A 26,560-nucleotide genomic window follows, 5' to 3' on the forward strand; every position below is an offset into this window, starting at 1 on the left:
AGGAACAGCCAGCCTGTGCATTTCAGTCCATTTTCTTGTGCTTTGCGGAAGCTGTCAACGCATCTTAGCAGAATTTTATGATATTCCCAAGCAGATAATGACAAATATATTCTTACAACAAGAATCAATGCTTTGTATAAGCACCTTTTGCTGCAGTTAAAGCTACCGGTCTCATAATATGTCATATGTGTTATGTTTCTCACACTCGGTTCTTCTTTCCATCTCCCGCATGTTCTGCCCGAATGGATGGAGAACGTCAATTTTTCTGTTTTGCTATTGTTTCACTATTAGATTTGGGTCTAAATTGTGACGAAACAATTCCAAATCATCAATGTCCTTTGATGTAAACCTCCATCCTTATCAAGTCTTTTGAAGTCTCAACCTGGTTTTCCACCAAGATTGTGCTGCATTTAATTTTATCAAGCTTCACATCCACCACCTGTCCTATTTATGGGGAAGAAGAAGCATCTCTTATTAGCTTTGAGTGTTCAGAGTGACATGGAGTGTTTAATTCTCTCCCACACATCTGCTTCGTTTGAACCAAGGTAAGGTATTTTATCTGTTTCAATGGTAATTGAAGACAAATTATACAGAAAACTTGAATTAGAAGTCAAAAAATGTAAAGATTGCCCAAAGCAACAACTAACAATGCTTTGGGCAATAATATTATCTACTGACAATACAGTATTATCTGATGTCGACGGTAGATAATGCTATCTTTATACAGTATGAAGACAGCACCCCAACTCTTAACGGTGGGTAAGGGTGAAGCTACTGGTGTTAGTCTGTTGATTGAGTAACAGAAAAACAAACCACTTGGTGTCTAATGGGTGGACTTCTAAGGAAACTTCTTATGACTTTCTTCTGGTGCGATAAAGCAGCTCTCTTTGCAAAGCGTAAGGGAAAAGTGGCTGACTTTCAGACCTTTGCAGAAATAGATGAGATTGGCTTCACGCACAAGTATCAACTGATTGCCAATCACAAAAATATTAAAGGAAATCTGAGTCTATTCATTGGTGCACCCCTATTGCTGTCAGACCGTTCCTGCTGCGGTGTGGATGTTTGCAGTCCTTCTATTGTTACTATCAGACTCTTGGCTGCTTCTGATAATAGTCCCCCGCCCCCACTAACCAGACCATTAAACTTCTCCACAACTTTATCGCTGATGTCAGTGTGTTCATTGGTTTTTACATTGGGGAACAAGTGACATTCTACAAAGACAGACAAAATTTACGGAATAGGGAACAGAATTTGCAAAGACCCAACTTTTCTTCGACTTCCCAATTATGCTGTACTTCTTGACAACATGAAATCTGAGGCTGTAACATGAGAAATAGTGAGAAAGTTCAAAGGGTGTTAAAACTATTGGAAGACACTGTGTAGAGACTATATTTGTAGGGGATATGTACCTTTGATGTAAACCTCCATCCACACTGAAACAGTTAATCACTGTTTAACAGATCTTTCACTTGGCTACTTACAGCTCAAACCCAACAAAATATACTCAATCTTGCTTTGTCTTAGCAGACACAAAAAACTGTTAAAGTGTAAGCAACATGCAGTAGGGGTAAGAGGGGACGCATTTTAGCAACTAACAGATTTTAACTCAAAAAGATGTGCTGCCTGGCTCTGCAGCCTTTTAGCAGTTGAAGTAGGTATTTGCTGGTACAAAAAAAAGCTGAAATGCACAATTGTTCATGCTGTATGTTGACTTTTGTGCTCGTGGTTTCAATACACAGACACAAGGCAGAAAAAGGTTCAAACAAACACCACTTCCATTACTAAAAGAAGCTGATATTTGAGCTCTTACATGTTCCCAGTATTGCTTTAAAAGTGAATCATTCAGGTGGGCATTTCGCTGCTCTAATCTAGAGAATGACAAAAAGACAAAAAATAAATAAATAAATAAAAAATAAAAAAATATATCAAAAAGGATGTAATTTTGTTTTACACAAGATAACAGGATTTCTGTAAAAGAGATTTACAGTGGGAGAGAAAGCAAGCCCTGGGAAACTCAGCTGATATGTCTCCTGATAAAAAATGTGTGCTAACATGGAAGTTGATTGGTTGAGAGAATAGTAAGCATCCTTCTAGTGCAAAAGTGTGAAGGGAAATAGTTACAGCAGCTGCTTCAAGTGTTGAAACAAATGGAAATTGCAGAAACTGAGGATTTATTTTAAACAGCGCAAGATGCGACTTATTTAAAGAGTATTCAGCAAAAGAGTGGAAAATTGTAGGGTTTAGAAAACGGTAAAAACCTTTCATAAATTATACTAAGATTGCACAAGAAATTCCAAAACACAAGGCAGGTCTGATCTTACTCATAAAGTACAACAGAAGTAAAATCAATATGCTAAGTACTAACCATCAATGATGCATCATTAAAAAACAGGAATCTTAGGAGTGCAATGGACTTAAACGTCATCACTATCAATCATTTAATTTTATAACCGCCAATTTGTAAATTATGGCTCCAAGAAGTGATTATAAAAGAGCTTCAAGAGACACAAAGTTACAATGTGAAACTCCACCAACGTTTACAGTGTGCATGTAAAGTTGGTGGGAGTTTTCATTTAGACACAGGAAGCTTCTGGGGGTTGGAAGAGAGAGAGACAGAAAAAGATCGAGGAGGATGTGAAAGGAGCTAAACTGTAGCATTAACCAGAGTATGTTCAGATGCAACGAGACAAAGATGGGAGAACTCGACAACGGTTTGGTGGCAACACTTGAAAAAGGAGCAAAGCCAAAGAGCTTACATGGACCAGACAACGGTTTGCTGTGCTCCGCCAAATACGCAATTCAGCCTCAGGTTTCTCAAACCGGTCAATGTCCTTCATGAAGGTTTCAACGGGACAGACTGTATATATTCAAACAGCCCATCGATGCACTTTAGGTTTCACCAATGATTAGAGTCAGATAAGTTATTCTAGCATAGCTGTATTAGCCTGGTTTCAAAATCTCTATCTCCAATGCTAATTAAGTTGAAAGGTTTTTTTTTTTAAGGCTAAACACTTCTCGGTAGTCCCTGGTGATTCTTGAGAACGGAAAGCTGTTAACAACATAGGATATTTTTTTAAACATCTTAAGTACTGATCAGGTCACTGACTTTAAAGCTGTACAAAAATAAATAAATAAATCTATTGCCATTTCTGCTGCATAAGAGCTTAAAAAAAATAATAAATAAATTTTTTTTTTTAAAAATCACTAATCTAGTTGTATTTTCTTCAGTTTCTATAGTTTAAAGATTACATCGATGCCTACACAAATATTTTCAAAATGTTTCAAAATGTTTTGTCTCTTCCTCAGGCAATCCCAGCACAGTAAAGTCCAAGGCAATTTGTGTGTTTGGGAGACAGGAGGTTAAATAACTAAAAAGGACACAGGGGATTTTTTTTTTCTTGTTTTTTTGGATGAACACACAATAAAAGTTTTATTTTCAGCTATAGCACAAAATAGAACAGGAAGTGGAGGAACAGACCCTTCAGTCCACAGGCATGTCGCACCTCAGCCCTCCTTCACGAGGAAAAAAAAAACAAACTTTTATGTCCCATTTCATCATTGGATCCTATGTAACAATATCAACTAATAGCAGGTTCCGTACAGATAAAGAGGAATTGTAAGACATGCTGCAGGGGCATGGTTCAGCGATCTGCTAATGGCAGCAAATCCGGTCAGCTGTAAAGGCTGTTAATCTTTATTTATTTAAAGAGGAAACGAGAACAAGTGTCCAATGCTCAAGGCAACGACAAGACGTCACTGTGGCCTACACTCGCTTGTTGCTGTGCGACTCCAAAACCATTTGCTCACACAGCAAATGAACAAAAAGGGAAGAAAGCTAAATTTTGATCAAGTTTGTTCTCCTTGGATGAAACTGGCAGTGATATGGAAAGACATCTGGCTCAAACCGACCTCAAATGTGCTTAATGTTGGTATATTATGCAATTTACAACTGCATGTGTACACACAGCATCTTCAGAGTTCAGTACTAAAGATATTACAGCGGGCGACTTAAACCACTTGTCATAAAAACCAGGGAAAGAGGTATAAAATGGTTAAAAACACAAACACGCAAATGAGTTGTGGAAACATCTTCAAGTGAGACCAGACACTGACACAGACGTACCAAAAAAAGGATCTCAGAAGGCAAGAAACTTCCCCTTTTTGTCCATGCATGATGAGATATCGTTTTGTGAAACTGAGCTACTCTGCTGCAACGAGATGCCTTAAACGTTTACGTTTGCACTGCAAGAATATTTCACACAAGTCTTCAAGGTTGTTTCACACGTCGTCGTAATGAAACATGATTGAAAACCTGCTGGTTTCAACAACCGATCGACTAAAACTGATCGAAGAGATAAAAAAAAAAAAAAAGGAAGGAAGGGTTTTTCAGTGGATCTGCCTGTGATGTACAGATAATGGTGGAAATGTGCTTCATATACACTACGCAAACATACTGACACGTCTTGACTGTAAAATGGAAAAAAAAAAAAATGCAACAGGATTGCTATTTAGTGGGGAACTTGGACTTCCTCAACAGAGATGTAAATATAAACTTTTCACATGTAGAGCGACCTAAAAATCTCTGAACGACGCTAGAAGTTTGACAAAATTAGACGAGGAGAAGAGTATCAGATCGGACAGATTAAAATAAAATTCATGTTAATTATAATTTCCTGCTTGAAAATACCATCTTCTTTCGCTTTAAAAGCAATCGCAAGCTTTGAGGTTAGATACGGAAAGCAACGTATGCATGGGCGGAAGAACCTGGGCGATCTGAAGGTTTTCTTGCCGTGAGGCAACAGTGTTTAAAAAAGAAAAAAGAAGAAAGAAAAAAAAGAAAAAGTACATGCAGCACACAAATGTAAAAATTGATAGAATTGACAGACTTGAAGGTGTAGTTTAGACATCAGAAGGGCCACGTTGAATCAATAATCAACATGGCCCGACTATGAGGGTTTTTGTTTAATTACAAGAATGTAGTTATGATAGCCGCAAAATGAAGATGTGATTTTAACAGAAGAACGTGTTAAAATTACAAGAAAAAAGTTGTTTTAGTGAGAGGGAGGAGAAAAAAAAAGCCTGAATGATTAATTTGTTATTTTTCGTGTTCGAGTGTTCAAAAAATTACAACTTCATCCTGCTAATATTACGACTTGATTCTTGTATTATTTCAACTCTATTTTTGTAACATTACGACTATTTTGGTAATAAAAAATAAGTTAAGCTGACCCTTACTTTTCATTATAGCGTTAACCTGAATTCAAAGCTCAAATAAATAACACAAGATGGCAGAAAAAGGCTGTTTTGTGCATCGAGATAGGAGCCCATGTTAGTAACGTAGCCACTATCTCTGAGTGATACTGAAAATAGAGTGAGATTAAGGGATGTTGTATACATGCAAAGCCTTAACATGGGGTCATACTCTTATGAGAGGCACTCTTTGTATTGGGAGCAGAGCTGTTTAGTATTAGCATCAGCAGAAAGCGCTGGTGACAGACCCACAGGACGCAGGGTGGACGGTCTCAAAGAAAAAAAAAACAAAAAAAACGGCCTTACACTCAGCTGAAGCTGAACTTCTTGGTGCTGTTCTCATCTGCGGTCAGTTCTCCACAAGGGATTTGATTTGTCTCAATCATAATTTGTTTTATTTTGAGTAGTCAAAGTTGGAAATGGTTATATTTTTATTAATACGATTACTATATCATCAAGCTACTCAACTCGAATGAAAGCAAAGTCGGAAAAACAAAAACAAGGATGCGTTTTCGGCCGACTACGTTTTATGTGGGCTCAGGTGGTGACCAAACTGAAGGCAGGAGGGATGAGCTGAGGCAACCTTAAAAAAAAAACCAAAAGGCTCTCAAAATATAGAAAGAAAAAAAAAAACTCTACACACTACAACTTCATGGTTCTGAATGTTTTTTTATTTTAAGTGTGCGTCAGTGTCAAGGATTTTCTGCCAATATCTGGCTGATTTCTGCAGACAAAAAGTTAAAAACAAAGAAGTCCAAGTATTTGAGTTTCGAACACACACAAAATCAAAGGTGATAATTCTAAGTGTTTGGAAACTTGAGTTTCCACACACCAGTAAGAAATAACCAATTATGGGTTAGCATAAGGAGTTAGCCAATGGCTAAGACAAATGTTGTCCACTAACTGGTGATAAGTTTGCCCATGATGGAGGAAAGTAAGCTAGCTAGCTTTGCCCTTGCGTATCCGATTAGCAGCTGCTAAGCAGTAGCCTCAACTGCCTAGTGAACTTGTCTGAGTTTAGCGCAAGGTTTTGCACAACAGTCCTGTTAAAAAAAAAAAAAAGGAGGAAACTACATAAAATTAAGATTCGATAGTTCTGACAACAAAATGTTAGACTTCTGATTAACATATTTAAGGCCAACTTTTTCTCTCAAAATGTTTAAGACATTTCAAGGCCTTAATTTTAGACAGATAAATTTAAGATTTTTAAGGATGCACATACACCCTGTTTAAGCAACAGCCGATATCAGATTACATACAATTGAGAAAACTGAGGCCGATTTAAATATCCTTTCACTGTTTGTTTTTTGTTTCTTTATTTTCCAACAAGACATAAAAGACCAAATATTTGTTGATTAGTGACCCCAACCTTGGTAATTACTGATCACATATCCACAGAAACCAACTAATGCATGTTATCCAATTCTGTAGCAAAAATGATGATTTAAAAAAGAAAAAAGATAATTAAAAAAATACAAGGATGTATTCCCTGTCAAATTTTTGTCCGGCTAAAAAAAAAAAAAAAACCCCACCAAACTACAAAAGAAGCAGCAGCAATTTTAGAAAGCCGGTTAAAATTAAGAGGAATAGAATGCTTTCTCTTCACTGTTTGGCTCAGGGTTTCTATGCTGACTTTCTCTGTGCTTTCAGGCCTCCTGCTGAGATAAGAAGTCTTTCCAATACTCTCTGCTGAAACAGCACTGATCCCCCTGTAAGAACAGTAAAGTAATCCTCGACACCCAGTGTTACATAAAAATATTTTAAATCTGACATTGTTTGAAGTGCATAATTTTCTGTAAAAGCCAAACCAATGAGCCAACTCCTCCTGCATCAATGTAAATCCAGCGCTGCCTGTGCAAGCATTTTGTTGTTCGGACAAACAGATTCCATTAAAAGCCCTCAGAGCTGAGTGGCTTTTTACATGCGTTCTTCTTAAGCTAACCCAATTTAATCAATTGGAGGCTTAACAGTAGTCCTTTTATTTCTGTCTTTACTACGGACTACGGCTGACTCTCCAGAGAGAAAATTGATCAAACTTACAGCCAAGAACAGAAATTAGGATCCTTAAAGTTGGCAAGAAGATTCAAAACTAAATTTAAGTGAAAACGGATTCTATTTTAATCTTATTTTGTGAACAAATGCATCAGAAAGTACAAATCATTAAGTAGATCCAGAAAAAGTCCTTAAATTGTTAAGTCTCTAAACATTAATTTGGCTGCCTTTGTACTATAATTATCTTCTATTTCAATGAGTGTTTTCATCTAATAAAAATCCAGCCTTTTTTTATTTTTTACTTAGTCTGTATTAAAGTTGCTAGAATTAGCAGCACAAGGGAGACCATTCTCTCTTTTCTCAGATCACTTCTGCTGTCAAGCCTCCATTTAAATCCAAAACAAAACCAGGTGAATAGTCTCAAACATTTTATGTTTTCCTAACATACATAAGTCCGTTCATCAGCCAACTGACAAGCTGACGCTTACCTTGAGGACCTCTCCGCGTTTGAAACTAAGCTCGTCGTCGGCAGTAGCTTTAAAGTCGTATTTGGCGATGGCCTCCATGGTCTTGGTGACTCACAGCTAAACAACTCGGCTGTGGTTAGTCTTCTGTTTCGAAACCGACACGCTGTCCCGGCCTCCGTGGTCGTCAGCTTTTCTCCGAGTCTCTCCTCCCGTCGATGACCCGTTCCTGTAGGGCTTTGACCTCACATAAAGGTCACAGGACAGCACCTGCAAACACAGGACAGCGCAGTTACCCTCGAATTTCTGTTTTGCGGAGTGACTGCACGAGAGATTATGGTTATAAGGAAACATCGGCGTTGAAAAATGGGAGCCAAATCTAAGGGGGCGAGGGGTAGAAATTTGAGAAACTTTACATTTTTTAGCCTCCTCCAAATATAAAATTATTAAATTAAATAATTATATTAAAAGTCAACCTTTATGTTTGGAGGAGGCTAAACATTTCACAGTGACCATTTTTCGTTTCATTTCACTATCAAACATTTTCAGTCAGTCATCTCCTTTGAGGTTCATACCTACTGTCAACTTAATTATGGGAAGTTTTATATTTTTGCTCGCAGACAACAATGAAAGCATCCATGCTTAATGTCACAACATTTTGAACATTTTTCATTAAAATAGATGAAATCTTCATCAATATTATTAGACAGGACATCAGCTTTCAGTATTTTCATGGAGATGGAGATCAGTCTCCTCAGAGCCTATTTTGAAAGGTTTTGAATGTTTAAGCTGCAATAATTTACAGTCCAAAAAAAAAAATAAAAATAAAAAAAATCCAGCAACTACCACAGGCTGATAGCTTAACCGGCTAATATTAGCTTGCTACACACCCAGTTTTACTGGACAAAGACAAAACAAATGAATCTAAAGACACATTTACTTGAAAATGATTAGTAAATTGAGTTAGTTTAGCAAATCTTTGCTTCAGTCTGTGTCTAAAGTTCTAATAAACATATCCATAATCTTTGTCATAACTGAGAGGACAACGTTATCAATAATTGATGAAGATATTGTTCCATCAGGTCCTCATGCCCACGTCGTCGCTTTTTGAGTTTTTTTAAGTGTCGTTTATGTCACTAAAATTTGACAGTCCTTGAAAACGCAGTTGACAAGATATTTCTAAGTAAAACTACAAAAATACTCAGAATAAAGATGAAATCTCATGATAAACAGAACAGGCTGATTTCGCTTTTGAATAGTGGTATTTTTAAATTCAGAAACTAGAAGTCTGATCTTGCAAATCATGCCGACTCCGGAAAAGCAGCAACGCAACAGATTTATATCTCTCTCTCTCTCTCTCTGTCTGTCCCAATGTGTGACGCTGGCTGTAGTCCAGACATCAATTATTAATAATCAAGCTCGACATAAAGGCCACTTTAAATTCCTGCGTGATTGCAGGAAAGGAAAGAATAGTTAACCCAAACGACAGCAAAAATAATGCCAAAAATAATATTTTTTAAAAAAGCTCCTTTTTTTCTATAAACATCAAGTGAGACAATTTTGTTTGCAGACAGTCGTGTGATTTGAGTCATAGTCGCCCTTTTACGTGTGGAAAACAAGAAGAACATCGATTAAATCAAAATTAGGATAAATGTAATGAACACTGCAATAATATTTTTAAAATGTGATTTAAATACTGACATCTATTGCAAAACAAAGGTTTAATGTGTGATATTTGATCACAAACACAAAGCAGAGCACACTTATGTTCCATTTAGATATGCTGGCTTCATAGTTTAAAAAAAAAAACAACAAATTAATTATTACAGTAAAATGTATGTTTTGTGAAAAAAATGAATGCAAAACAGAGTTGGGAAAAGGTCTGGCTCGACCCAAAGAGAAGTATGTTATAATGTATAGCTCTGGAAGACAAAATTGGAATCTCCTGAAAACAGAATCAGCAGGTCGGAGCTTGTTTGTGATTGGGAACTCTTCAACAAGTCCCTCCAATCGCTGCATCCAATTACGATTTGCGTAAGACAGCCACTTCCGTTGTCAACAGGCAAAAAGAAAAAAGAAAAAAAAGAAAAAGAAAAATGTACGACATTTTTACTACAATCAGAGATAATTCCAACACCATTTCCTGAACAGAAACCACCAGATAATACGAGAGAAAAAAAAAAAAAAAGTCAGCTGATTGTGAAGCCGACCCGAGAACGATATGGTGACTAAACCTGGAGGATAAAAGGTGCGTTATCCTATTACGTTGTCTTCCCGGGTAGTGTTTTGATGAGCTTCCACTAATACTGCCCTGATGCAATTAAGTCCATCAAAACGGACGCAGACATCGGACGCAAACTGTCGCCGAGCAGTTCAAACCATAAATCTTAACGTGGAGTAAAAAAAAAACAACCAAAAAACAAAAAGCAGCCCGTGTCAGGAGGTATGAACGGTATGCATAACTATTTTAGCAGGAGGAAACAGACACGGCTAAATGAGTTGTACCGTCACAAACGTTTGGCAGCCGAGGTTCGACAAGAGAAACGGGTCATTAAAATGCCCTCAAAAATTTCAAACGCCATCAGCATTCGACTCCCAGGCCATGAGGATCGTGTCTGTCCCGTTTTAGACGACAGGGCACGTTCGAGCCGTTTCCTCTTAACTTTTTGGGCTTTAAGTGAGAAAAAAAAACAGAAGAAAAGATCGATTCCGTTCCAGGGAATAGACTGCGCCCACTGTTCTAGAACGTTAGAGTTAGCATGCCGGCTAACGGTCTGGCAACAATAACTGCGATGCGATTCTCAAACTTACTCCCATCTAATTCAACCGGCGGCTAACTGACGTCGACGTTTTCACAGAAGATGTGGTCAAAGGGGTAAACGACGAGAAACCGAAACATTAACAAATAACTTAGGCCCCTACCGGGGAAATGCTGGCAAACGTGAAAAGGGAAGAAAACACCTTTTTTTTCATAGCGCAAGCTGTTGTTGCTAGCGCAGAGGCGCAGCTAGCTCGGAACATTGCCGAACTTGACTAACCGTCGAGAAATGACCGGACCACACGTTTTGTCTGCGTAAACAGGGGGGGGGAAACAGAAGAGCGTCTTACCACTTGTAGTATTCCGTTTCGAAGCCGTCCAAGTAAAAAGCAAAATAAAAAAAAAAACCGCTGCGTTTGACGCTCTCCCAGCTTCCTCTAAAGAGATACCCCCACAGTATGTACAACGTCGCTTACAGCCCTGTCCTGTGAGCCCGAAGCTAGCTGGTAGCAGAAGGCTTTCGACGTTTATTTCCGCTTCCTTCCGTGGACCAGTTAACTGCTTTTCAGCTCCGCCCTGTCAATCTGTATGATTGTTTCGTTGGAAAAAAGTGTCACAATTTAATAATAATAATAATTAATAAAGTCAAACAGCAAAGACATTTTTAAATGCGTTTCTATGCGGTATATACGCTGAATAAATAACAATTGACAATAATTAACATTTGAGTAAAACATTCCTAAAATACCTAATTAAGTTACTTTTTTCATACCACTACTCAAATATTTAAATTTCAAGCTTTCCATGTGATAATATTAATTATGCCGACTTTTACCTCCTTAATATTTCCTGTAATACCGTCAGTGATGAAGTAATGAGAGCTGTCGCCATGTTTCATCTGATTGGCCAACCAGGACAGCAACTGAACTGTTAACCAATTACCGCGACTGAAGAAGTACTAGCCCCGCCCACTGACTTTGGTCATGTAGAACTTTATGATGCACTGCGAGTGAAAAAAAGATGATAATCGTTCCTGCTTATATATATATATATATATATATATATATATATATATATATATATATATATTTTTTTTTTTTTTTTTTTTTTTTTTGTTTTTTTAACCGATATAAACTGACTGTAGTTATTATTTTTGAAGTAGTTGAAGACAGAAGACATTACATGTGCTTGTGCCAAATTACAAGGAATTACAGTGGGTTACACTTTGGCTCAACTTTCCCTGCCTGTTACCTCCAAAGAGAGCCACTGAATTTTTCTCTGTGCATTTCAAATATGTTTTAATAGCCTCGGTCAAAAAATAGGCGAACTGAGTGGGTCTAATGATATGTTATCTGATCGCTTGTTGGGATGTTTGGCCGTCTTGTATTGCTTTCATTTTTTCTTCTTTCTTCGCACATCTGCTTTTAATTTTGGTCTGGAACGGAGGAGATGTTGGAATACCTTTAGAATACTGCCCCCAAGTGGCACGTTGGGGTTTCTGCATATTGACGAGGGTTCTTTGTTTTTGCTTGATTGTGTGCGTTACAAATGGACTTTATTAAATCCAGAGGTGCGATAGAGTACCCTCAAAAAATTTTCCTTAAGTTAGAGTAGCACTATTTGAACATGTTTTTACTCAAGTAAGAGTAAAAACAACAGTACGATCATGTGAAGCTACTTCTTCTTAAAATATTTTTTTTTCAGTCATGTACTCCTTAAATCTGGCCCTTATGGACTAGTAGCAATGACAAATCCAGAATTGAAGGAAAACTGGAACAGGTCCCGTTTGCAGTTTGATATAGGTCATCCTAACTCTAACCCTAACCAGTAATGAGTCCACCATCCTAGTTGATGGTGGTTGGGAACCAGCATGAGACTGATAAATGGAACTAAAAACGTTTAGGCAGAGCAACAATATCATATATATATATATCCCCCCTCCCCTTCCCCCCCCCAAGCAAAATAAGGCCACTTTTATTGCACAATCGACTCATTGTGTTATTTTCAGTTGTTACAAAGATGCTGTATTTATCAAAAGGAAACTTAACAGAAATTTGACTTTGCATTGCAGCTGTTTATGACACACAAGTTGGTTTGGGTCTTTTCTTACAAGCTCCTTTACAACACTCCACTTTCAGCACATCAGCGCAACACTGATTCTCCACAATGGCGTTTGCAGTCGTTTCTCAGAGTGTTGGACTAAGAAGTAGTTTGTAAGGTAAGCAGACGCGCAGTTCCTCCAGGTGTCTGATATTTGCTGCCATTGCTAGTCTGAAGGAGCTGTGTGGGGAGGATGCTGGGGGAGGGGTGCTCCGGAAGGCAGGAACTCAGCTTGACCAATGACCCCAGAGGGCCTTTAGGGGCTTCTGAATGATTGACATGAGAGATTCATGGGTTTCTCAAACATGCATGAATGAATCAAAGCAACACTCTGGATGTGTGTTTGAAGAGGGAATGTCACTATAGCATAATATAAAGCCAAAAAAAAAAACTAAATTTTGCATGATGCCTCCCTTCAGATCTCCAACATACGTTTTAGATTTTCATCTGTTCTAAAAATGAAAACCACATAATCCCCTCTACGTCTTCACAATTAGTTAGAGAGGGATGTTTTGGCCTGTCAGAAAAATCTCAGTAAGTACATTAGAACGTGTGTTTGTTAAGTGACCAAATCTATATTAGTATTTTGGAAGGTACATTGTCTTTCAGGCTGCCCAGTTCTGTGGTGCAGAACTGGACATGTTTGTCAGACCAGTATTTGGATAAAGAGGTCATGTCGCAGACTGACTCTTGCTCTTGCTGCAGTAGGTTCAAGAGGAAGCAGCACCACACAACTTTCTTCTATCACATTCACATTGGTCTAAAGAGATGCTGTAATGTAACACATGCTGCCCCGGTCACTTTAATTGTGCAAGAATGTCTTTGGCCAACAACGCTCACCACTAAACAGCCATCTGTCACTGCTGAACGGCAGTGTGTCCTCAGAAAACACCGTCTGTCAGAGACACAATGAACAGAGAGATTTGCCTTTCCAACCGTATGTTTTAAGTGTTAAGATCACCTTTGACGCTTCAAACAATCTTGAGGGAAAGTTCTGGTTTTGTACGTATCCAGATATTTTGCCCCTGCAATGCGGCTACTGGGAAAGAATAAACCACACCATCTTTGCGATCCTGCATTTCCTCGTGCAGCATGTGGGTTTGTTGCGACAGGCAGCGAGAATTAAGAAGCCTTTTGTAACTCATTGCATGAATATTTCATACACCCAACAGTAAAAATGGTTTTATCTAACAGTGGAGGGCCATTAAAATAACTATGCTCAGCGGTGGACTGTACATCTAGTAATTTGGCAGCCTGTGAAAGCTGATTTGTTCTCCTCCACAAAGACCAGATTCAACGAGAGTCTCAAAGAAAATATCTCGCATTTTATTGTTGCATTTTGGGCAGTAGATGACGGTGTACATGCCGTTCTGTACATTACGAGGTCCCAACTATGCCAGAATTGGCATAGTTGGGACTGTCTGGTTGACGTGTGATATTGCTCTGTTGTGTAACCTAACTGTCCAGCCTAACCACAGGAGATAAAGAAAGACTTCCTCTAAGGCAGATGTTGTCATCACAAGTAAAAAGGTTAGCCAACAACTCTTCAGAGATGACTATTAAACTCAAGGTTCACCATAACAAGATTTAATAACTGAACGCAACATATCAAGCCTGAGGTGTTCACTAGCTTCAAGTTTTATTAGAACCATTATAGTAATGTTGGCAACAAATCAGCTTTTTGGAACTGGTCCATGAGGTCAGATGCGTCATGGTCTGTTGGTGATGTGTGGAGGGCGGATGAGGCCCGATTGTGAAAGAAGAGCTGACTGGAAGCTGAATCAGCAGTCCGACTGGGAACACGTGTGATGCGGTGTGCTTGAAGAGGCGGAACAGAAAGGGAGTTAAAGAAACAGCTCCACGACTCGGTTTGCTGCCGCCTAATGCTCGCCGTTTGGGAAACCGAATGGAGCGTTTACCGCCGTGGGAACTCACAACGCAACCAAATTCTGTGTTTTCGTTCTTGGCCCTGCGTCTCGAGCTGAGCTGGATCTCCTGGTGTGCCACCAGATTACACCCAGATTGCATGCAAGGTGCAGTAACGCTGCGGCGACTGACCGATTTAAAACGTGTCGTCGTCATCGGCGGTATAGGGGGACGATGTGGATTTGAGAATTTCACAATACTATTGTGACAACGATAAAAACGACGATGAAAAACAATTTGTTTCTTCTTTTTTCAGGTGACCGTGTCTTTGTGACGTAGTTCATAGTGACGCAAACACAAATACTGTTCTTGAAAAACATCCATTTAAAATAGGCTTCTATTCACTTACGAAAAGAAGTGAGGTACAGGGCAAAATACTTTCTGCATCTTTTGACGTCTGTCTTCCTATCTATGAATAAAAGTAGAACTTCACTACAAGATCTTTTTGTCAAATGGCTGTGGTCACATATTTTGAAGAAGATAAATGTTTATCTGTGTATCCCAAAAGGAGTTTCTCCCAATAGAAACTCCTTTTGGGAGTACTTGCTCATGTTTGAATACACAAAATGCAGAAAAATGCATGATTAGTAGTTTGTTGCTAATAGAAATTAGCTTAGCCTCTCAGCAAAACAACATACAAATGCTACTGATGTGTGAACTTGGATCTGGAAGATGGTTTTGGTAGGTTTGATGTCATTTTCATATTCAAGTTCTGACTTAAGTGGAGGACAAAGTTGCTTCAGTATATATTCCTGAATATAACCTGAAGGAACATATTCCTGCTTTACTTTCAGTTTCTCTGCTGTACGTCTCTTTTAGAAAGTTTCTTGTGAATCCTTTGGGCTGTTGGTACGTCATGGCTCTACGCCACAGTTTATTTGAACATTTTTGGACAGTTTATAATTGTCCAAAAGTGTCCTCTGACACTCACAACAACCTACAACCAGTTTGAAACACCACGGCTGTTGTATAAAGTCAGCAAAATGACAAAACAGGCAGTGTCTGTTGCTGAAATTGGGCAATATACAGATTATGTCAGGTTGTTTTTTTCATGTCGGCTGCCATTGTTTTGGGTAGAATTAGAAATATTGGTCACTAGGCATTCGGTGCAGAGATATTTGCCGCATAAAACTCTATGCTGACACTCAAAACATTAGCATGCGTCATAAATCACACCTGACACAGAAGACATTTGTGAGAAAGGCTGTGTTTAATTTGCAATCGTTAAAACTTGCATTGCGGCACACATAATGGACAGTCCAACACAAAGGCTTGTATGTGCAGGTGTCCAAATTTAAACCCACTTTCCTCCATGTAACATTCTGACCATATGAAGTCGTGTGAAACATACAGTTTTAGTCTGGTCCTTTAATGGCACAGTTACAAATTAGGTACAAAACGTAGACTTTTTTTTTTCCCAAAAAATTACTGAAATATAATCTAACCAAATTTCAGAAATAATGTCTCATCGCATCCTTCCTTTTTCTTACAGCCGAAGACGTAGATTAATATTCCTCAGAGGCAAATGAGAGATCAGGAAGCACGTAAAAATGACAAAAACTGAAAAATACTCAGGTTGAAAATGAATCAAAACCGTGGTCATACTCTCTTTGACTTTCACTCCTGACAGGAAAAAAAAAAAAGCTGACAGACACAAAATATTTACGACTGAAGACTGTGAGCCACGTGCATTACAAACTGTGCATTAATGGACAACCTTCACCACCCAAACAAGTCATGAGAATCCAATGAACCATGATTATTCCGCTTCTACGGCTGCGGAGTGAATTTGCACGGAATAATTCCGTCTTTCAATCACAAATGGGAAAAAAAACAGAAGCTGCAAAAGCTGCCCCTGGATCCAGTCCTTTGTTGATAGTTATATTTTGTAAGAAACAATTTCACTGCACTTCACACATTTACATCCTTACAACTGGGTTTGAATATTAAATCTCTCACTTATTGCTTTGCAGCTCGTCTGGGATTCTCTTAGCCATCAGCTAACTCATATCCATTTGCATATTTATTATAGGGATTACGCTGGGAGCCTTTGTAATGAGTTTTGTATGAATGTGTCTTTACTTTCCTATCATCACACCAACTTTTCCACATTGCGTCGCATTGTGGACATTTTTAAAAGAATCTTATATGAGAGCTTTTATATGCCATCACCCTGATTTTAATTCCTTCCACGTGTCAGTATCAGATTCAAGTCAGGATTCTGCTTTCTTTTTTACGGTCGAAAGAAAAAAAATCAGTTTAAACCCAAATCCACTGGGTGTGTGAATAGTTTTGGACTATGATGTCCTTTGGAATTATTTAGATTGACGTTCTTGTGTTAGAACGGCCCAGTTAAAACCCAGACATAAACGCAACTGAGATACTGTGCTAAGGTTTAAACCTCAGACACTACTTCATGTTGGTCCAGCACATAAAATTCCAACGAATTTCACGTGCAAAATGTGAAAAAGTCACGTCGTATCAATAAAGGGGGCAGAGGCATTTCCTTATTTGCTTTTGTTTTTTTCCTTTTATATTTGCTGGTTTCTGATGGAGTCGTTTCTAACGCACAAATTCTTGCTGCATCAGTCCACAAAACATCAAAAGTCAGGAAGATCGGTTATGGGATGATTTTCCACATCTCCATGTATCAAAGGCTTAAAAAATAGCATGTGCCACTGCCTCCATAAGCCATCTGACAGGTTAGTCGCCTGTTAAAATAAAAAAAATAAAATCATTTAAAGAAGTGCATTAATAATATAGATATATATATATATATACATTAATTTGATAAATAAATTGTTTTAAAAATGGACTCTATAACAGCAAACTATTTTTGTCCAGTGTTTAAATTTTTAGGCCAGTGTTAGTACTTTTTTGTGGTCTTTCAATAAGCCGGCCCACCAGCAGAGCAAATATTGCTTTCCTACACGTCAATACAAACTGCACTTGTCGAAAAACAACTTCCTGCGTGGAAGCTCAAGCGCAGAGCATTCACAAATCGCTCTCGTTTTCCCCAAATGCTGACGATTCACTCAAACAGACAGTAAGAAAAGAAAAAAAAAAGAGAAATCTGTAAAAACAGTGTGAGAAAAGAGTGACTTGAGGGGGACGGACTAGTAATTTCCCTCAGATTCTTTTTAAAACTCTGCATAGATTTAGTTTAAGACACACACAGGTAAGAACCTAAAACAGTACAATGAAAAGATTAAATAAGAATAATTAAAAAAGAAACAAAAAATAGTAGAGATGTCATTTGCTGTGAGCAATGCCTCCAGCAGGGGGCGCTTCTCTGGGTGCCAGGTGAGAGGTTCTTTTGTCTGGCCGTCATTCTTGGCTGTCACATGGGCACTTATGTAGGAAAAAAAACAAACAAACCCAATCATTAGTTTCATAAGTGTCACAATGAAAATCAAACAGAAGCAGGCAAATCTGTTAGTAAAGATGTGTGAAAGGCCTTACAGTAAATATGATGTTTCTCAGAGGTCTTACTCTTTAAGCTAACGATTAATACGCCGAAAGACGACCCATATCTGTTCTGCTAACGCACAGAACAGATATGGTAAGAGGACGGTAAGAGAGGTGAAAAACATTTCATTTACCTGCAGATTTTAAGTGTTTCAGTCATAAACCCATACATGTCGCTCATATGTTCCTATAACCCAAATGTAATAGACAATAATATTGTCCTGCTGCCACGGTGGTTTCTCAAGTCGGAGGACTCCAAAGCTTCTTTAAACTCCAATCATTCATTTACCAATTTATACCCACAATGGCTGCTTTTCCATTGACCTTAAAATCACACAAACTGCAATTTCAAAAATAAATACACTTAATGGAAACGTAAAAACTTTGGGAAACAAAATAAAAAATCACGTTTTTCAATGAACAGTTTTTTTGCACTATGATCAAGTGGATTTTTTGGCCAAAAATTTGAGTTTTTCACAAAAACTGCAACGGGAAAAAAACTTTTCGCATCAACCGGGTCATGCGATCGACAACCATTTTGTTACCACTGGCGGAAAAGACGAAAGAGGCAACAGGAAGTCCTAGGAGGAGGATGGCGCAGCATGCTTTTGAACGACTCGTCGCGTTAACAGACTTATTCAAGGGAGACTTAAGTTGCGTTTCTTATGTAACAGAAACACGGCAATTGTGAAATTGTGTTTTTTAGACATTAGCTAAATATGGACAAAGTTTTATGATTGATGGTGGTAAGCCACATTGTAGCCACAGCTATCCTGGGGCGAAGACGGTGTCACAACGGTAAAAAGAGATGGATATAGTAGGGATTCAAACCTGCAACCCATCCACAACATGACAAACTCCATACCAGCTTAGCCACTATCGCTCTATTAACAGCAGGGGTGTCAACAATCCCCCCACCCCCTCACAGAATGAATTTGCTCAAATTAATCACCGACTTCTTCGTTTCTCAGTGTGAGATTACTAAATAGGAATCTACTTCAAGGCTTTCCACACATCTTTGCCAGCGTTCATGGAGACCTCTTTGCCTACCCAGGGAGGTGGTGCTGTACCGCGTCCGCTGCAGCGTGGAGTAGCCAGGCTTGTCTGACAGCAGGACACGGTGCGCCTGAGGGATCCCCACCTCCCCGTTCCTCTGGAGGGAGGCACATCTGCGAAACGTGAAATCCAGCTTGGTCTGGATGTTGCTGGAGCTGTGAGCCCGCTGGATATCCACAGGCTCCTGATTAGCAGCTTTTCCATTGAGCGGATGGGCTTTGCAGCTGTGGCCGTCGCAGGTGGGAACGCTGCTGCCTGGTGCTGGAAGAGTCCCGTTGGAAAGCGACAGCTTGGCTAAGTTACTGCTCGCTAGTTTTCCAAGATGTTCGTGGCCATTCATTTGTCTCACTTGTTCCTTACCCGGGGTCCTAGGAACGTCTTTGTTCATCAAAACCGGCTTGAAAAATGACATGAGATTTTCTTGGCTCTCACCCTCGTCTCCTGTTGGGTCCCTCCTGCTTTCCATCATCTGTGATAAGTCTTTTTGGGCCCTTGTGAGGCCAGTCGCCTGAACGGTGGTTCTTCTGAGCGTAGACTCTCTGCTGGGAGGAGCGCTGTGGCTTATATGGCCACCCAGAATGCCCCCTCTCTGCAGGTGGAAGTCCAGAGCCCTGACCTGGTCAGTTCTCAGTCTCTTAGATAAAGATCCTTGCCTCAAACCATCGTCATCTCTCGAACGGAGGTTTCCGTCGTTATCAGATCCTTGGCCTGCGTTTCTTTCCAGACAGGCTCGCCTTTGCCCCTCTGGGATTTTGGGAGAGTAACAAGCTTCACAGCTGAGCCTGTCCGTACAGCTGAGGCTGCCGCCGCCGGGTGAGCTGCAGTCCCGTCCCACGTCAAGGACTCTCCTCTGTGGCGGAGTGGCCACCAGTGTGATGATAGGGTCTTTGGTGCATCTGGGCCGGCGTCCAGACTCCAGGTACTCCACCAGCTCTCCAGACTGGACTTGTGCCGGGTGCTTTATGCGGTCTTTGGACCCAAAAGACCAACGCAGTGGAAGAACTTTGTTCAGGGCGTCCTTGGGTTTGGCAGGTGATCTCATGCTCGAGCTCCTAACCTTGGTACCTCGCATCATCTGATGGGAGCCATCTAGAAAAACACATTAAATATTAGGTATGAGTCACATATAAATTCACTAAAAACTCAAATGAAAATTTAGGGACTAAAAATATTTCTGCACTGCATCTCGATATCAACATTGTTACAATTTGTTGCCGATGAGGTCATTTTTATCCCGAGTGTTTATCCTGAGTTTAGCTGGACTGCCAAAGCTACTTAATTTTTTTCCAAATGTGGTTTGAGGTTTTGGATGAGTTCACGTCCAACACCTACACACCTAAACGGTGAAACTGCAACAACATAAATTACTGTCGGAAGTCTCTGTTCTTCTTAATACAGATACTCACTTCCTTCTACTCCTCTGTTGGGCTCGTCTCCAAACACCGGCAACTCGGGAGACTCCGGGGCAAATCCCGGTTCCAAAAGAGCTGGACTGGGAACCCCTGAGACCACGCTGCCGCTGTCGCAGCTTCCCCCGTTCAGCCGGACCAGCCAGTGGTCAGAGGTGGATGAACAGGTGGAACCTGACCAGAAAACACCAAATTCTTTTTTTTTTTTTTTTTGCATATATTTCACATGAAAAAACAAACAACAAAACCAGTGAGAAGAGGGACAAACCAGTGAGGGAGGAACTGGCAGACCAGGGAGGGATGGTGCTTCTTTTCTGGTAGAAGAGGATGTAAGCTCCTCGTGTGCACACCTCGGCCTCCGGGACCGGCTCAACGGAGCTGTCGTCGTAACTGTACCACTGACCGTCGACTGAGTTTCGACAAAAGGCTGCGACCAAAGCAACGGGAAAGAGAGGCGCGTAACTTACAGGTCAAATGGAAAATCAGGGTTTATGTCGGTGAGAAAGAAAAAAAAAGTAGGATGTGGATGACGATTATTTTTGTTGATTATTTAGCCATGTTCTCCAAATCAGTTGATTTGGAGAACATGGCTAAAATTCAGCAGAATTTTTTCATTTTACTACTTGAGCTTCTTCTTAGTTTCTTCAATTATAAGATGAAAAATAAACAAATAAGTAAATCCCTCATTTAAAGAAATAATATAAAAACAATTTACTGCCTCAAATGAAACCTGCAAAGCATGAAGCTAAAACTATGAGACGTGAGGAGTTCTGGGTAAAACATTTACAGGCAAAGAAGGTTTTTCATCTTAAATGCATATATTGTCTTCTTTTGAGTTTGACGATCGATTGATTGCTAAATTAGTTGACGATTATTGCAATGATTAATTACGACTAACCGGATTTATCAACATCAACTGGATTTATCGTGATTAATACGATTAACGGTTGAAATATTTGTAAACTACTTTAGTAATCAATTAATTGTCAACTGCAGTATACCAACTCAAAAAAAACAGGTAATCATGATTAATCACGATTAATACCAATGATCATGATTAATACCAATGATCATGATTAATACTAACGATCATGATTAATACTAATGATCATGATTAATCAGATTTATCAGGATTAATTGATCATGATTAACCATTAAAATTATTTTAAACTAATTTAGCAATCGATTAATTGTCAACAGGAGTATACAAACTCAAAAAAAGCAGGTAATCACGATTAATGTGATTAATTGTGATTAATCGTTTCAGCCCCAGAAGGAATCCAGACCTGTGTAGTGACCGCCGTGCATCCCGCCATGGTGGTTGCAGACGGCGTAGAGATCGTACAGGAAGTCTGGTGGCGCCTGGTCAGGCCGCCTGCAGTGCTTCCAGCCTGCCTGCAGGGGGCCCTGGTAGGGGCCGTTGTTGCGGCTCACCATGTGGGGCGTCATGTCCAGGCCCGCCAGGGGGAACTGCACGAAGGTGGTGAGCTTGTTCCGCCGCTCGCCCACCTGCCTGAAGCGCTTCAGGTGGAGGATGAGGATGTCCGGCAGGGTCCACAGACTCATCTTCACCATGCCCTGCTGCAGCTGCTTGCAGTGCGGGCACTTCCAGGCGTCATCTGGGGCGAGCTGATCGAAGGGAAGGCACGGAAAGACGAAGAGAGAGAACAAAGTCACAAAGTCAGACGGAGGAAATCCACAAGAGGCCCGTCAAGTCACAGTCACAAAATGTTACGTTTATTTCAGGAGACAAACCAAGACAAACAATGCAGTGTGTAATTGTAAAGTGGAAGAAAAAACACACTGAAAAAAAACAAAATCTTACCAGGTTTTGTTCAATAATTCCTAAATATTGAATAATAAAAGTAGAGTACTATTTCCACTGGCAATTTTTTTTCAATAACATTTTTACCCATTTATAAGTGAAATAAAATTGCCAGTGGAACTAGTAGCTATTTAAAAACAATATTAAGAAAGTATTGACCTAAATCAAGCTGAAATATTACTTGTAAGTTAGTACTAATAGTATTATTACCTCAAGTGTAAAAAAAAAAAAAATTTTCAAGAGAGTAAAATATAGGTCACATTAGGTTTTATATGGATGTGGATATTCAATGTACACATTAAGTGTATAAGATCGGGAAAATGTTTTGTTAGAAGTGAAATCTGCCTGTGAGAAAAACTTTTTCACCAACATTAAGGAATTGTTGACTTAAAACAAGCTCCTACGTCTTCCTGAAAAGTTACTTTTATGCCAGTTTTGTCTTATTTTCAGTGAACTACAATATTTGCACTGGGAACTGGACGGGAAAAAAACCCCTCGGTAAGTTTTTGCAGTTCCACCTGTTCCTCTTTGGTGTAGAGCTGGAAGCACTCGTCCAAGGTGCAGCTGAACTGCTGGACGTGCTGCTGCTGCAGGTTTCGGACGCTGTCTCCGTCCTTCACCACTTCCTCGTGGATGTTCCCGAACAGGCTGGCACCCGGCAGCAACCGCAACAACAACAAGAAGAAACAAAAACGTTAGAGAAACGTACGAACCGATGCAGCCAGGCGTCACAGAGGGACAGAGGAACACACTGACCAGTCTTTGACTCTGTGCTCCCACTCGATGATGAGCTTCACGTGAGGAGGCCCTCCGGAACCACACAGCTTCAGGGCCCTAATGGGCAAAGGAAACATTTCAGATGAAGAGATTCATCCTTTCTCTGGCTCCTTCTAATCAATCGTGGTTAGCAAATTTCGGCTTTTGTTTCTGAGATTCAGTATCGCAGACCAGCTCAAAATGAAAAATAAATAAATAAATAAAAAAGACTATCATACTATAAAAGGTATCAGGTTGAAATCTAACTTGCATGTGTTTATTGTGTCTTACAAAAAAAAGACAACAAAGTCACACTATCCACTCAGTTCATGTTTCCAAAATGTATTGAATTGTTTATTTTGGAGGGGGAAAAAAAACGTTTGAATAAATTATTAGGAGCCTGAAACTGCTGAGATTTCTGTAAACGGGTGCCTGGCTCTGTAACGTATTACAGCTTTCTACCCACTAGGTGTCAGTGATGTTACGGCTCTTTATTCTGAACCAGAACACATTGATATAAAAACAAGAAGAGAATTTGAAAAACTCTCTTCAGTTCAGTTAGAAGCAAGAGGGATCCGTCACCTCCGTCAGCCGCGGACTCAGTGTACATAATGCATGTTTAGCCAACAGCAATGACAACAACAAATAATTTGACAAAAATAAACAACTATCAGTGGCATTCCTTGTCTTCCAGGTTCTGGCTGATTTGACGGGACTCGGACTGCCAGACATGATTGACTTTTTGTCCTATCGGAACCTGTGACTCGGCCCGTTTTACCAAAGATTGTAGCTCGTTTAAGTCCTGCCGGTTCTGCTGCTGCTTCTTCGATGTTTTCAAAGAATATTTCACCACTTTGGGACATTTTAGTCTTGGTATTTTTTATTTTTCTTTTGCTCTCAGGTGTTGTCACCATCCTCTAAAAAAATCTGTTTTTAAATGACCTCTTAAAGCTTCAGTGTGTAACTTTTACAGAAAATAGTATTTTATTATTTTCTATATTTGTTCAAACTTTCATCATATAGTAAAAGTCTAATAGATAATCTGTGAAAAGATCGATGTTCTTCACCTCGTTGCTGTGTTCCTGAATTAATGCACCACTCCAGGTTAAAAACAAACAGCCAGAGGCAGGAGGAGTGTCTCAGTGCTGTCAATCATCCTCATGAACACACTGCTAAATGGGCTAGCAGTGGCAAAGCAACCTAGTGTTCCAGGAAAATCGCTTATACGCCGTCATTTATGGCTATGCTAACTGGCTATGTTGTTTTGCTGTAGCAAGGGCATGATTGACAGCGCTGAGACCCGCCTCCTGGCTCTGATTGGTTGTTTCTGGCCGAATGGTGAATTTCTGCATTTAATAGAAGGCAGAAGAGCTTGATTTTTTTTCCACAAATTATCTGTCTTATACTATACTGCTATAACATAATGAGAATTTGATCAAAACATTTTTACTTTATAAAAGTTAAGTACGGCACCTTTAAAACTTGTCCATCTGCTCTGACTTTTCCTTCCACGTTAATGTTTTTAGTGCAAGGCTGCTTGCACTAAAAACAGTTTGAAAATATTCTACAAATTCAAAATAGTTGGAACCATTTTTTTTTTAATTGGTTGCAGAGTCTCAACTTGTTTTTCAAGAAAACATCGTCCGGATTAAGAAAGCCGGAATGCCATAGCAGGAAATTGTAAATAATCCATGAAGGTACTCTGCATTCAGAGTGAAGACACCACGGTGTGGTGTGATGCAACGGATGTTTAATAACGGCAGGAGAAAAGAGTCTGGAAGCACGGAAATGTGCGGCTGCCACGGCTGGTCAGTGGAGGCGACGATCTGAGTAGAGCGGACAAACGTCAGTCCCTCTCCCGATGGAAAACCTTAAATCATCCTTTGAAGAAAACTGAGATAAGTGGCACAGATCAGCAACTGAGCTCAACACATAGCAGTTGTTGTTTTTCTCTTCTTTAACGTTCCAGTAAACTTAGCAAACCTCTCGGGACTCCAGGTAGAACCAGGAAGTAACGGAACGTGGATAAATGGACGGCATTGTAGCAGTCCATCTGACACCAGATGCGCCAATACGATATCAATAGCCGTATCGGTCCCAATGTGGGACAAAAAAATCCAGACTGGGTATCAGAGGCAATGTGCTTGATCCATAAGGGCGGATCTATTCAGTCTAATTCTATGCTCTGTCATAATTTATTATTTATTTTCCGCCACAGAAAAAGACCAAAGGGGACTGAAACATCACGGTGGTTTTCTCCGTCCTCCGACATTATTTGTGTTTCCACGGGGACAGCGTCTCGGGCTCCGGCGCTGTCATCACACATGCGAACGCATTTGCATTTCAAAAGACCCCGAGAGCTTCTGCTCCCATCAGCGCCATTCAGCGGGTGAAGGAACTCCTCTTATGCCGCACAAATGGAAGCTCTTTCACGATGAGGGCAACAATCAGCAGCAGATTTGCATTTGTGAAGAAACGACCTGACGCTGCGACTTGCTCCACAGTCGCAGCTGAGACGTAAAACGTCAGAGAGACTTTGTCAAATTAGATAAGATCTTCTGATTTCTCTTTAGACTTAATGTATTACATGCAATATAATCACTTGGTTTAAAAATGTTTGGGCATCTTATCGCAGTGCTGAATTTTGATTGGATTTTTTTCCCTCTGACCTTTCACCTTAGTCTTAGTTTTGACCGAACAAGCACAGGAAGAGTAGAAATAGTTTGAAACACTATACTTCTTTCAGATAGGAGAGAAACCTCAGTAAATGTGAGAAAATTTACTGAGTATTCTGATGAATAGTTGAACAAAGCGCAGCATTTTATGTGCAAAGAAAATGTTTCACTTCTTATAAACAAACGAAACACAAACTCTCACCTGTCGACAGCGGGGTGGTACAGCGGTCTCCCATCCTGAGGCGACAGGTAGTTGTGAAATGTGGCCCCTCCCACCACTCGGATGTTGAAAAGCACTCGGATATTCTGAAAGAACACAACGAACACGCCGTCAGCACACCGAAAAGCTTTACTCCAGCTGCCTTTCTGTTCCCCGCGAAATGAAAACGCGACAATGAGTTCGCTCAACAGGAACAAAGCTCGTGTTTTTTGATAAAAAGTTTTTTATGCGCTGGGAGGAAGTGGTGAAATTAAATGGAAACATTCCCCCCGCCCCCGCGTCACACGACGAGTGAGTCGCCCGATCAACAGCCCGATGTTACTACTGGAGGAAATGACGGAGCGGAAGACAGGAAGTGGGAGGAGGGCGACCGCTTGCGTTAGCTGATGTTAGCTTCTTAAAATGACTCCACCTGAAAACTCTGTGAAACACAATGCTGTAGTAGTAAATATTAAAATGTCTTTGCTTTAAGAACAGCAAAGATTTTACGCTAACGTTGACTCAGGCCACCGCTGTATCACCGTCTTCACCTGTGTTCTGTTTTAGCTCATTTTAGCAGTTTAGTACATCCCAAATTTAGCTCCCTCAATGGATAAAACGTGGATTTTCCGCCACTTGGGCAACAGAATCGAAAACAATAAGTTCGGGATAACAATAACCT

At 39.9% G+C, this 26,560-nt stretch overlaps 2 protein-coding genes across 5 annotated transcripts in view; both read right to left on the reverse strand.

Moving 5' to 3' along the window:
- Positions 1 to 11,015, reverse strand: part of grb2b (growth factor receptor-bound protein 2b) — a 31,347-nt gene extending 20,332 nt beyond the window's left edge. The window contains exons 1-2 of one of the 3 annotated variants that reach the window (XM_055035539.1): positions 10,815 to 11,015; positions 7,731 to 7,976 (exon numbers count right to left, since the gene is read on the reverse strand). In XM_055035539.1, coding sequence (XP_054891514.1) covers positions 7,731 to 7,808 — 78 coding nt within the window. In that variant the 5' untranslated portion in view covers positions 7,809 to 7,976; positions 10,815 to 11,015. Of the gene's footprint in view, positions 1 to 7,730; positions 7,977 to 10,517; positions 10,593 to 10,628; positions 10,766 to 10,814 lie in introns of those variants that run through there. The other 2 variants (XM_055035540.1, XM_055035541.1) reach the window with 2 other exon arrangements.
- Positions 11,016 to 15,681: 4,666 nt separating this feature from the next.
- usp43b (ubiquitin specific peptidase 43b) overlaps positions 15,682 to 26,560 on the reverse strand; it is a 71,037-nt gene continuing 60,158 nt past the window's right edge. The window contains exons 9-17 of one of the 2 annotated variants that reach the window (XM_055035463.1): positions 25,882 to 25,985; positions 23,005 to 23,082; positions 22,767 to 22,896; positions 21,710 to 22,052; positions 20,692 to 20,850; positions 20,421 to 20,597; positions 19,375 to 20,103; positions 19,009 to 19,275; positions 15,682 to 17,841 (exon numbers count right to left, since the gene is read on the reverse strand). In XM_055035463.1, coding sequence (XP_054891438.1) covers positions 17,831 to 17,841; positions 19,009 to 19,275; positions 19,375 to 20,103; positions 20,421 to 20,597; positions 20,692 to 20,850; positions 21,710 to 22,052; positions 22,767 to 22,896; positions 23,005 to 23,082; positions 25,882 to 25,985 — 1,998 coding nt within the window. In that variant the 3' untranslated portion in view covers positions 15,682 to 17,830. Of the gene's footprint in view, positions 17,842 to 19,008; positions 20,104 to 20,420; positions 20,598 to 20,691; positions 20,851 to 21,709; positions 22,053 to 22,766; positions 22,897 to 23,004; positions 23,083 to 25,881; positions 25,986 to 26,560 lie in introns of both variants that reach the window. The other variant, XM_055035462.1, reaches the window with a different exon arrangement.

Source organism: Poeciliopsis prolifica, unplaced genomic scaffold (assembly GCF_027474105.1).
Source record: "Poeciliopsis prolifica strain line A6 unplaced genomic scaffold, Auburn_PproV2 SCAFFOLD010, whole genome shotgun sequence".
NCBI classification, from domain to species: Eukaryota; Metazoa; Chordata; class Actinopteri; order Cyprinodontiformes; family Poeciliidae; genus Poeciliopsis; species Poeciliopsis prolifica.